Below are 12982 nucleotides of genomic sequence, written 5' to 3' on the forward strand. Positions count from 1 at the left end.
AAAAAAAAAAAAAACGATGAGAAACAAAGTCTGCATTTTCCAACAAATGCCATTTTAGATCGCTGTTTACAACTGGATGGAAAGTCGTTCTACTGTTTCTATCGAGGATATCGTTCCTTTTATCTCCTCGGGGCGGGGAGCGGGGACAGAGAGGGTAACGTTTGAACGTTTCCATCAGCAAATTTTATCGGAGGATAAAAATTGTTCTAAACTTTCAATTTAAAAATGCACAATAAACACAGGTCAAACAGCAACAGAGGCAATAGTTCTATCTGTAAGCACTACTTTTTTTGAACTCATTTTTAAAGTTTTATTTATTAAGCTATCTGTATGTACAAAAAAAAAAAATGTGGACTGTCACATGAGTCTTGAGGGAGAAAAAAAACAAACAAAAAACGGGAAGGAGTTGAAACTGACGAAACAAAAAACTGCATGAGTTATTGCTTGTTACTGCTGGAGAGAAGTTGGACATCGGTTCCAAAGCTTGTAGTTTGGATTTTTTTCCCTTGTTGCTGTTGTTTTTGTGTGTGTGCGTTTCTTCCTTCTTGGTTTGTGCCATTTCTATGGACAGCTCTAAAGTAGATAAGTGCAGGATAGCTTGTAGTAGCTGCTTGTCGAGGGGAAAGAAACCAAAACAAAACACACTCACACGCGCACACACACACACACACACACACACACACACACACACACAAAGTTACAATTTCCACTCTTTGAAAATGCACTGAGCACCCACATCCGACAGGAATGTTTTCTTATTTTTTTCCCTCCGTTTTTGTGGCTTGTTTTCCTCCGTGTGTGGTCGGAAACAATCACGACAGATGCGCTTTGTTCGCTTTAGAAGCATAGTGGTGGATCTGATCTGCTTCCCCCATTGGTTGGTTGGTGGGTTTATTTCACAATAGCACCAATTCAAGGGTCAGAGCTTCTGTGGTGTAGAGCACAGGTAATATAAAAAGAAAAAAACCTCGATAAGACGAGGAAGAAATTCAGGGCTGCGGGGAAGAGCTGTGTAGATATGGCGAAGTTCAGCCTCAATCCAGTCCAGATTTAGCCAGGCCCAACGCCAGAATAATAAGATATAGGCAAACACCCACATTAGACAGAACCAAGCAGACAATTATATTAATTAAAGAGCATTTTAGTCAAATTTGGGGCTGTGTTATTTGAAACACATTTGGGGATTTTAAAGGTGTGTGGAAATAGCAGATAAAAATCAACAGTTAATTTTATGTTGTGGCTTCAAACTTCAAGATGATGTCTACGTCTCTGCTCCTCCTTTTAAAATAAGATTTGAACCAATTGGCAGTCTGTGTCTGGGTCCCTGGTGTCAGTGTTGGTCGGAGCGGTTCAAAGTTCAGAGGCGAGAAAGAGCTCTCACTGGAACGCCTCCGAAAGTGGGTTGGGAAGCGTGGGGCAAAAAAAAGAAGAAAAAAAGGCTGGGAGCAAAGGGGGGACACTATTAGCTGGGTGCGTGCCAGTCATCGGAGATGAGACTGGATGTGTGTGTTTCATAGGCATGGCTGGATGGATATAACAGATGGGAGGGCAGGCGAGTTTGGCAGGAATGTGATGGTCACGTTGGTGGGGCGGGGCTCTAGGAGGAGAAGGCAAGTTTGACGCTGCAGGAGGAGTAGCCCTCATCACTGGCCATGCTCTGGAGGCTGCTGTGATCGTCCAGGTCGCTGGTGCTGGCTGTGCTCACACTGTCCAGCTCTCCATGGGAGAACTCCGTGCTTTCCACGTCCACCTCAATCTCCTCTGTAGGATGGAAAAATGATGAAAGGGGAGAAGAACAGATCAATTTAACATATTTCCACTTTTATTGAGGATTATTAAGAAAACTATTCTCTGTTGATACTTTATTTCTGGATATTTTAAGAAACTTTCTACGTTTTATATTGTTTGCTATGTTGTTTTCTCCTTTGGGTAAAAGCGGTGCCAGAAATTTGTTTGTTTTGGGGTTTTTTAAAGATACAATATCTTAGAGAAAAGCCTTACTTATACAGCAACATGCTGTACTGTATGATGACACAGTATCTTACACAGTATCTGGCTTGTGCCACAGCACTTAATGAAAACAAAAATACAGAATATGAAAAGAAAGGAGATCGTAGTCAGTTTCATTTTCAGTGGTTAAAATTGTCATCTCACAACCAGGGTGACACAGTATACACTAATGATGGCTCTAATGCTTCTCTGTTAGGTTAGAGTCATTTTAACATAAAATACAAAGGAAAACATGTCCCTCATACTTGACATCGTTACAAACAAACAGACACCATGTTGGTTTTGCTTCAGTTCAGGAAACATTTTGCATTTTAAATCTGATGTCCTTCATCAGCGCCTCGACATGCAGTCTCAGAGGAGCTCTGACCAACCCAACCTCAGTGCTATAAAATTAGACCGACAGCAGCTGGAGGTTCTAGCTGTTTTCACACATGCACTGCAGTCATGACAGAGGTGCATGTGAGAGCACAAATGTCCAGTGTACTCATACTAGAAATGAGCTGTTTTTTAACCTGCTGGCCCCCTATTGTAAAGTCCTTGTGATGGCAGATAGCGGAGAGCAGCTAATACCCTTGTGAATTTATCCCTAACAAACGGGCGTCATGGTGCACATTTTATCCAGGCTCCTTTGCTTAAACCACAGAGTAGCTTCTGCTGCGTGCTACATGTAAAGAAAAAATAAATTCTCCTGAGATTGTAAAAAGTCCATGTGTGAAAACATGTTTTGATGGCCGTGTAGATGCTTAATTAAAAATCATGCATGCCACCTTACATACCTTGATCAGAGTCAGAGCGGTCGGAGCAGAGGGTGGAGCCCACACTGTCCATGCGTATCCTCTCTCCCTCCCCTGGGCTGTTCTGGGCTGCAGCACCACTGCCTCCACTCAGCAACTCCAGCTGACGCTGAAGGTGCCTCTGCTCGCGCTCCAGAGACTCAAGCTGGTACTGGCTCTTCCTGTCCGCCTCTTCAAGTTTCTGGTGAGGTGAAAGAGAAGAGGAGAGGAGTCTTCACCAAAAGACATTATAGACATTGTGTTGTGCTAAATAATCATATTCATGACTTGTAGGGATCATTAGTTATAAAAAACTTTACTGTCTATGACGGGGAGGAAGAAAGACATTCAGCTGCTTTGCAAAAGAAACTCGATCCTTGTTAATACTTTCTGAAGTCTTACTAGCTTGTAAATGAATTCATTGCTTTTCAAGGCTTGCCAATATCCTGGAGAACGCACAGGAGGGTTAAGTGTGTAAGCAAGAGGAAAGCCTCATAAAAATAATGCTGAGAAAAGAGGTTAGACAAATGAATAGCCAGCAAAGAAACAGGCCTTTTTCATACATTCATGTGAGAACACAAATGTCTGAATCAATGGGCTCAGACTAAACGGACTTTTCTCCGCCAGCTCCCCACAAACTCTGGTGTCAGATTGAGCCCATGTGAGAACAGAAAAGGTAATTGTCCAGAGAATTCACAGCCATCGAGCCTCCATAAAAGGGTGTGAACAAACACATGGACAATGCCCCAGAAGCTCTTTAGTATTCAGCAAATTAAACAAGTTTGTCCCTTCGGATTTTCCTGCTGTCAGCGACGACACCCCTAAATGATTTTCCTCACCTGTCTTGTTTACACCGTGTCGGCTTGTTTACGCCTTGCACCATTATGATACAAATGAAGGCCGTGGCAGGGCCCGATACAGCCACATTGTGATGTAACCTTGCAGCCTTATGTCATGGGTGCCAACATTAATGAGCGTGACTCCCAGCGACAGACCAAAACAATAGGCCATCAATAAGCGATGAAGAGACTCAAGTTGACAGCAGCAGCAGAAGTGCGAGCGGCAGAGCTGGCGGAGGCCCACCTCAACAACAATATCGCCTTTGTACATGTCCTGTCTGTTACGTGAGTGCATGCTATGCCTCGCTTTCCCCTTACAGACTGCTCACTCTCAGGCAGTCACATGCCTGCTTTTAAAGTGGATAACAAAGTGTGAAGTGTTACACTGCCTGCACAATTACTGTGGATTCATTTTATCATAAAGGTAAACACGAGTTTGGTCTTTCCAAGCAAAATATTTTTTCATGTGTGACGAATGACATGACACACCATGTCCTAATACTTTCACCTTTCAAATTATTCAGTGATCTATCTAACAACCCTTCATTTGAATAACTGGCACAAAGCCTTGTTTTCTTTTGGGGGGGGAGAAGTTCTCCAGTCCACAAGTTCTGAACAGAATTTTACATCAGGTGAATATTCGGTCATTTTCTGAGGCCCTTTGCAGGTGAAAGTGTGTGATGGTGTATTTTCCTTCATGATCATGGCATTCTTCAAACAGCAGACGTCTTTCTGAGCCAATGCTTAAAGAAAATATGTCCCAGAAAATAGCAGTGGGTTTCAGGCTTAATTTTAAGTGCATCTCCAAATGGAAAAAAGTCCTTTCTGGCACCTGCTTTGAATACCTTTTTCCCACTGATCCGTAATTGAGTGCCCAGTCTAGAACCAGTTACACCACAAGAAGCCTGATGTTGAACCCAAGACAACATCAAATTACTGGGGCCAAAATACTTAACGGACTGACCGTTCTCAGGCAAGTTCAACTGAAATCCTTTGCCACACAACACTATCTAACATCTCATTCAGAAATCTGTCTAAATGGGGGCTGGTTCTCAGAGGACACCAACAGGACTGGCTCTGCATGAGCACTGATGCTCATTAACCTTTGAAAAATCTCTCTTCGCATATTTTTAACCCAATCATGAGGCACCAACTTGTGAGTCTTTGGTAATTTGCACCCTCTCTTTTCTTCATTTTTTTTCTGACCAAATGAATAATAAGGTTTTCATAGTCAGCTGGTAACCACTCAGTTTAAAAACCTTCAGAAAGGCATCGTCATTAATATCATTAAAGCTTGCAGTTTCTTTGTTCTGTTTATCACAAAAAAAAAAAGAAAAAAGAAAAACCAGGACCAGCTTTAGCTAAGAGCTGGGTAATCATATGTACCTTTATGTGTGCTTTGGCTTTGTTGAGCAGGCCCAAGGTAGTGTGACGGCTGCAGTCAGGTCCTAAGGGTATGAGGGCCTTCAACCGCTCCAGACACAGCCGCAGGTGAGCTCGTCTACAAAGGAAAAAGTAACAAAGAGGAAACAAAAGCATAATTAGATAAATAAAAAAGGAACAATAGGGCAGGGCGGCTGTGTGTACAGCAAAACATGAAATACAGTGTGGTAGTTGTTTGTCTTGTTCAATAGCCTCAGGCAAGTTCATGCAGATTGGGGGAGTTCTTTAAACAAAGCATTGAATGTGTAGCCCATTGTAACTATGTATCAAAGGTCTAAAGGCTCTTAGAGGAGCAGTGCACCCTAACAAATAAAATATGGCATCTCTCTTTACTTGTGATGTCAAGCTATTTAAATTATTCGATTTAAATTATTATTTCGTCTGTAACACCCTTGCTTCAGTAGCTAGATGTAGGCAGTATTCTGTTGTCTTTGGGGTGCTGGCCTCCACCCGTGACAGATTTGGCTTGAGTCTTGATCATCTCAAAATTACGGGTCAACAACGAGGAGGTTTATCATCTGCATGTATTTAATATATCTAGGTATGGATACTTGTCTCGCCTACATTACAATAAGTTTCATCTGGCGATAAAAGGCATGGTGGTGGTATAATGGCATTTCCAGGACCTCTCTCAGCTCATGTAGTCCATCATCCTGACAGTACCTTATTCTGTGACTGAAGACAAGCCCCAGGTACTATCTATCCTGCTAATGGACCCGAGTTGAGAGGTAAAAAGAGATAATTGTGGCTATAACACAATCACTGCTCCATTAGCAGGGGCTGTCTTTCAGCTAGCCTGGAGGGAAAGGTGGAGAGACATTAGGAGGCAGTAGACTTAGTGGAGCAACCAAGACTCAGAAACGTTCTCTTGGGACGCTTACAGGAGACAAACTCAAGGGACCAGAGCAGGGCTTCACTGCACCAAGTTGCAAGATGGGCTAGACAGCTCTCTGCTATGCTCTTTAAGACTGTTGGATACATGTAAGTGCTGCATAGAGTATATCTGTCTGTGTGCATATGTGTAGGGGTGGGGGTCAGTGTGGATGGTGTTGATAAGAACATAAGAGCAAGCCATTACAGCCATTATGCCAGTAATGTGTGCGTGAGTGTGTGCTTCAACAAACACTGCATGTTTGGGGAGGGAACTAGGAGGAGCCCTGATTCAGGCTGCATGAGTAAAAGTTAGGAAGTCACAACACACAGACACACACAGCCTTTTATTCTGGGAGTTTGCATGATGACTATCAGGACATCTGTCCATTTAATCAGTTCTATTCACAGGACAAAGCAGAGCCCCCCCGCCCCCTTTTCCTCTTTATCTGCGTAATGTATATCTGCGTGTCTCATCTCAAACCCTCGTCTACACATACATCAGTTGTCACTTATTCACATGCTACGCGTTTACAGCAGCCTTGAGCGATACACGCAGCTGCACCTGGGAGACGTCGAGGACGTACAACAAAGCACAACATGGCCGAATATTTCTGAGAGTGATTAGAGTTCAGTGTATTCTGTTAAAAGCTATAATCAGGATTATTACTGGATTATGTGGAAATAAGGCATTAAGCGTAATTTGCCATGTTTGCAGTCCAACCATTTTGAAATCAACTGAGCTATGCACGTAGTGTGTTTTCAGCTCAGATCAGGGAGCTGTTGCTGAAGAGCTGGCACAAATATTAATTCGCGTTACACCAACCTCATGCATGTACACACAAGTCTCATTCACTGCTTTTTCCTAGTCTATATGCAAGCATTTTTCCACAGATGGCCATCGGCTGTCTGGTAAAGAAGCGGTGAGGGCAGAGCGGGACACAGTGCTGATGTGTGGGTCTGTCTGTCTGGCTTGTTAGGCATTTAGTTAACAAACTCCAGACATCGGAGACCACAGCTTTCTCCCCCAGTCCCAGAGAGATAAATGTAAATATCTTAGCAGACAACCCCAGATAACCCTCCACTTAAAACCACTCCTCTACTCCTTCCATCCTTCTCTCATCCTGACCCACTGACATGGACCCCCCCCCCCAAAAAAAACAAACAAAAAGAAACAAAACAGAAAAAACAAAAAACAAACAAACCATGAACTGGTCTGTTGACCACTATCACCACATTTCTATCACTGGATATTACTGAACTTGTGCTTCTCGGCATGTAAACCAGTTTGTCACTGGTCTGGCTGCTAAATCAATTTTTTTCTTAAACAGCATAAAACCTCAAACACCAAAGGAAGAGATTATGATGATGATAAACAGTTTGTCACCTATTTTATCACTGTCCTTTCCTGCTTCTGACCTTTTTATAACCACCTTTGGTAATGTACTCAACACGAGCTACAGTAATCGCTAGTAGCGTTCAAAACCCTCTCTGTGCCTCTTATTGATAGACAGGCATGTGAAACGCCTGTGTGGCATGCGTTCTTATCTCTGGGTGGATGACATGCTTTACCGTGTAGCACTCCGATAACTATAAATGGCAAAGAAGTCCAAAAAGCATAACAAGGAGCGTCAGAAGAGCAGTATGTAACTGTGAAAATCAAAACTGAGAAGGGTTATTGTTGTGTAATTCTTCACTATCACATTGGACAGGCTGGTAATAGGAAGCCAAACTGGAGGTGTTATCCTCGACAGGGCAGTGTGTCAAAAATGATCGTGCAGTATGTCCCTAAAACTACAGGCAAGCAAAGATAATGTCAGACACGTTCACCATGTTAGTCACCAACATTAACTCGAACACCAGGCAGCAGATGTGCATATGGTGCAGTCCCTGCACAAGGTGTTCAATTCAGAGCTAAATGACCTTTGAATGTCAGTGTGATCAACTTATTTCCAATCCTGATTGCAATGACCAGCCCTGTTGAAGAGGCTGGTCTTGAAGAAGGGTACAATAATGTGGCTTGAGCCACACAGAAAGACCTCTACATCACTGTGTCAATCTAGATAAAGTATAACTGTCTTACTTAGAGGCTAAAGGTCATAAGTTCCTGGCTACTGTTGATGCCTAACAGAGCAGGTCTCTAATCCCTAAAAAAGGCTTGTTTATCATGTAGACCAGCAGCCAAAGAGCTTAAGCCCTTTACAGCTTACAATATGAGTGCAGGCTTGTGACCATAAATACCTGCTTGCTGCAGGCAGTATCACCTCCACCCTGTTGTAGCTATGTAACCAGCAATAGAGCCTTCTGTTCCCAGAGTTCTTAGAAAAGGCCGGTGCCAGTTACATAAACAGCTATGGATTTACTGTGTAGCCCCATAACTTCATGTCCTCTGCTGCTAATGCTAAGGACTGCTTAAACATATTTGGTTAAAGGATATGACATCACAGGATCACAGGGTGATTCAGTGGTGACTGATGTGGAGTCAATTTCAGTGGAGTTAAATAACAAGAAGTCGATTCTGTTCATCTGGACGTAGCGTTTTCTGTGAGAGAAACGTTTGGTCACTCATCCAAGTGACTTCTTCAGTCTCAGCTGACTGCAGGTTTCCCCAACCTTATAATTGGCTGTGAGGTCAGTTTCTTGATCATTAATATGCAATCACTGGTCAAAGATTATGGGGTTTAAATAGCTCTCCTGAGAGGAACGACCACTTGTTGAGTTCATTTTTTTGTATGTGTGAGTAATATTTTTAAAGAAGATTTTATAATGTTAAGGTGAGATGAACATAAAGTCAAGGCTTCCATATCTGTACAGAAGACTGAGTGAGTGCTTGTTTTTGTTACATGGACTAATCAAGCTATGATATTAATAAATCCAATTGAACAAAAAATAATCATCTCATTCATCAAACAACAGATGAACAACGACTAACAAGATCTACTGTGTGACTGGGAATCTTTCCAGATATCTGTTAAGTGACAAAATGTCTAAGTAGACTAAAACCAGCGAAGAAAGTAATTCCCTACTTTGCACTTCCAGAGTTTAATGAATGGCATGGCGATGTAGGTTGAATGAAGAGTTCTCCATCTGTGGCGGATTAGATGGCTACCCGTGGCTACCAGGACCTGTGCTACCAACTGTCACGCAGAGGACAGATCACTCAGTGACAGTAAGCAAAACAGCCTAGTTCTGTTCAGTAGAGGGAAATAACTGACAGTTAGGTAGTGAGTTTTCCCTCACACTCTCTCATAAAAATCATCAACAACAACAAGGAATATATATCCTCTAATGCATATGCACATTTATATGAATGCACTCCCATGATGAATCCTAAAAGACAAAGCTTACAGGTTGAACACTTAGAAAGCCAGCCTTTCCTTTTCCTCAGGAGACAGTGATGCACTTCCATGGAATGTATGCATGCAAGTTTGTCATGCTTGGAAGTCTGGGTGTATGAACTGTGTCTTGTGTTCCTGAAGGACCCCAGATGGGTAAGCAGGCAAGCACGAGCTCTGCCTTTTGGCTTTGGCATGTGACCGAGCCGCCCGGCAGCCCTGGGTCACTGCACTGCACCTTTCTTTCATATGTACCCCTCAAAATCTAGCTTCTCTGTGAGTCACGTGCACAACATTGCCTTTTTATTCTAATAATCACATTTCTTTTTTTGGTACTTGCTTTAGTTCAGTTTAATACAGACTTACCTTTTATGTATAAGGGCTAAAAACACTTCCGAGTGTAATTTAAATGCTTCTCATCGTTGCAAATGAACAATTAAATTCATGATTGATAAAATGAGAATTTATACTTTAAAATTCTGCACTGCTCTCCTTATATGCCTCTAGCTGTTTCGCATGTTGTCAAAATGCGTCAAACTGCCTCCAATGTGACTGAAGCAGAGTTCTTTTTAAAGAACCACTTTGAAGCACTCCCCGTTGGTATGGAGGAGCTGCCCACCATTACTCTGACAGAACCTACGCACATCCTATGTACAGCAGCTCAGCACTCGCCTCCCTTTTTCTTGTATCATCCATGCAGGAACACACGTGCAGAAAAGGCTTGCCTTTGGAACAGCAATGAAGGGCAAAAACACTGCAGCGCATGCATGCTTTCCTACGTATTCTGACATGTTGCTGTTATTCCCACACGATTAACACGACAAGTGAAATGTGAGGAAATCAGAACTGCAGTGTCTTGGAAATGTTTCAACAATGTATGAGAGAAGTGTGAAGATATTATGACTATGATCTGCAAGTAAAAATTCTCATTTAAACACATCCTCAGTTCCAGCAGAGACTGGCATGTGAATTAAATAACAGGCTTTGTATTAACCACATGGATTCCTCAATAAACACAGGAATCTTTAATGAAACCTTAAATGTTCACATCTTTAACTAGGATCCTCAAGGACTGAACACCTGAATGCAAAGAGTTATAATATGACATCTCAAAAGCACACTTTTGGTTCTGATTATTTCTCATTTAAAGTCCTCTGGAACCAACACAGTTACTCAAAGTGTGACTTATGGAGGGGAAAATGTAGCTGCCCTAGATTCTAAACTTGTGAATACGTAAATAATGGATCACTTCTCGGGCCATCTACGTTGTCTGACATAATTATTGTACATGCTTTTAAAGGAAGTCTCAGATTTCCAGCCCAGATACCAGTCAATGCACTTCTCTTTTGCAAATTCCCCACTCTCTGAAACCCACTTAACACACACATACAGAGACAGACACACACACAAAATCTGACCTACTTCTAGTGCATGTGGAGGGAGAGGATGTGACCCTTCGCTCAGTTATTACACTAATTACACGTCGCCACTGACTGTCTCAGTGGCAAATCTTTTAACGTGACATAAGAAAGGAAATTAAGACATCATTAAACACCCTATTAGGGAGGGGGAAGAATATGACTTAGAGGCAATTCTTTTGTTCCTTCCTCCATCTGCGGTGTCAAGACTCATTTAAAGAAAATCGTGATTCACATGATGTCAACGATTACTGAAGTGATTACAGTATTTTATAATGCAAAGCCTCATTTAAAGTAGACTAAGCCATGTTCATTGAGGAGCTACATCAACTTCAACAGTAAATGATCTATTTTGAGGGGGAGTGCAATTAAATCGAAACAAACAAAAAAAAATAAATGTGGCCACAGATGTTTTTTTTTCCTTCCTGTGCTTTGGACATTATTTTCCAGAACATTCCAAATCCATTACTTCGTGGTTAAAAATAGCAAATGTGAGATGCTTACTGCTTAAGCTACCCAAGCCCAGCCACTACGGCAAATCACACGCAAGGCTCCTTCTCACAGAGGATACAGAGTGAAACCACATGTGGCACCGTGGTCCACACCACAGATGGTGACATGTAATATAAATGAACAGGGCGCTAATCAAATGGAAGTACCTACATTTGTCCCATGATACTTTTGGTGTAACTATAAGACCTGAACAGTTTTAAACAACTAATGCAAAGATTGTAACACCTTAGCCAAAGCCTGATGCAGGTACAGATCATTTTCATTTAGGTTTTTTGTAATTTATTCCTTTCTTTGTGTAAAAGAAACAAATAACTTTTCATTATCAATAATTAACTGTCTTTTAGCCCTTCATTTTACTAGTTTTGAACATTTGCCCAGTGCTTAACTGATGTTACACAGCAGAGGAACAAGGTGTCCAAACAGTGGTAAATGTCATCACCACCACTGGAACAGTCAGTTAGGTCGATTATTGACACTACGGTCACCTGTATATGTTACTGATATATTGGTTCCATTTGGAGTTTACCTTAAAAATGAATAGATATAAACAATATATCACATTAACATGTACATTAATAACTGTGTCCTGCGTAGCTCAACAGCACGAGCATTTCTAATGTTATACAAACAGATACACACAAAACAGAAAGGGAACAACAGTTCTCTGCTGTTCTCCGCGTTTGTTCACCACCTTTCTTTGTTGGGTTGTGTTTTCTGCTAAAGTTACCTCTTCTAGTACTCTCTGTCTATTATGCCATCTATGGCTTTCTCTCTTTTTTTGTTTGTTCAGGTGGGATCATCTGTCCCTCTCACATGGCTGCTGTCAAGCTGAAGCCAAGGTCAGATGTCTGACCCTACAGAGCAGGGCACCTTACGAAATACCAGTATTTACTAGTTTAACTACTGGAACAGTAATCAAAGAGGCACCAGCCTGGCTGCAAAACTGGAGCCTGCTGTATGTGCTTTAGCCAATTACAGGTTTATTATCTGAGCTATAAATGGCAAGTTAAGGAAATGAGAAGTGCAGATGGAGATGAGCTTACATTTAAGGTTTTACTTAAATGTAAAACAACTAAAATAAAAAACTTGTGCTGATTCATGATTTTACAGATGGTTCAAACATTTGCCCATGGCTCGTCCATAACGTGCTACGAAGTCATTAACAGCTACTGACAATGCACGGGTGCCACTAATTTTTGAAAGCTATATGATTGTGAGATTATAACAAAGCTAAAAAGCTGCACAACTGACAAATTAAGATCCGTGAAAGTTATATTTTATCCATCGCTGATGCGTGCGCTTGTTCGCCACATTTCTACACGAACATGGCACGCACAAGATTAGAGCAATCCTTGCTCTGAAGCAACTGTAGGCTTTTTTTCCTCCTTTCTTTTTTTCTGAAAGCCTGATGCCTTCCTCATCTCCTCTATGAAACATGGACAGATGGGATGAATGTAGAGAGTCAGAGTGAGATAGCAAGGGTGAGGGATATAAAGAGTGAGGGGGGGAAGGGGAGGGTTCTGCCTGTGTAATCTGCCCAGAAACTGGCCATGGGCACAAACGAGCGACGGTCTACGTGGAATTCAACTGCGCTTAGTGATGGCAGAAGTTCTTTAAAAAACAAAAACACATCCTTAGCCCAAAATTCATCATGAACATACATATTGCATGCACATGTGGCATCAAGAGCTGAACCTGCATATTAGTTAACCGAATTAATATTTGGATTTGTAAGTTATTTTTCTGTTAACCAGCGAATAAGCTGTTGGGAAAGGAGCTAT

General features: G+C 41.8%; 1 protein-coding gene across 2 annotated transcripts in view; it reads right to left on the bottom strand.

The window, feature by feature from the left end:
• Positions 1-346: 346 nt before the first annotated feature.
• mxi1 (max interactor 1, dimerization protein) overlaps positions 347-12982 on the bottom strand; it is a 28162-nt gene continuing 15526 nt past the window's right edge. For both annotated transcript variants that reach the window (XM_005743634.2, XM_005743635.2), the window contains exons 4-6: positions 5009-5123; positions 2787-2985; positions 347-1761 (exon numbers count right to left, since the gene is read on the bottom strand). In XM_005743634.2, the coding sequence (XP_005743691.1) occupies positions 1598-1761; positions 2787-2985; positions 5009-5123 (478 nt within the window). In that variant the 3' untranslated portion in view covers positions 347-1597. The remainder of the gene's footprint in view (positions 1762-2786; positions 2986-5008; positions 5124-12982) is intronic.

Source organism: Pundamilia nyererei, unplaced genomic scaffold (assembly GCF_000239375.1).
Source record: "Pundamilia nyererei isolate P.nyererei 1_Seehausen unplaced genomic scaffold, PunNye1.0 scaffold00134, whole genome shotgun sequence".
NCBI lineage: Eukaryota > Metazoa > Chordata > Actinopteri > Cichliformes > Cichlidae > Pundamilia > Pundamilia nyererei.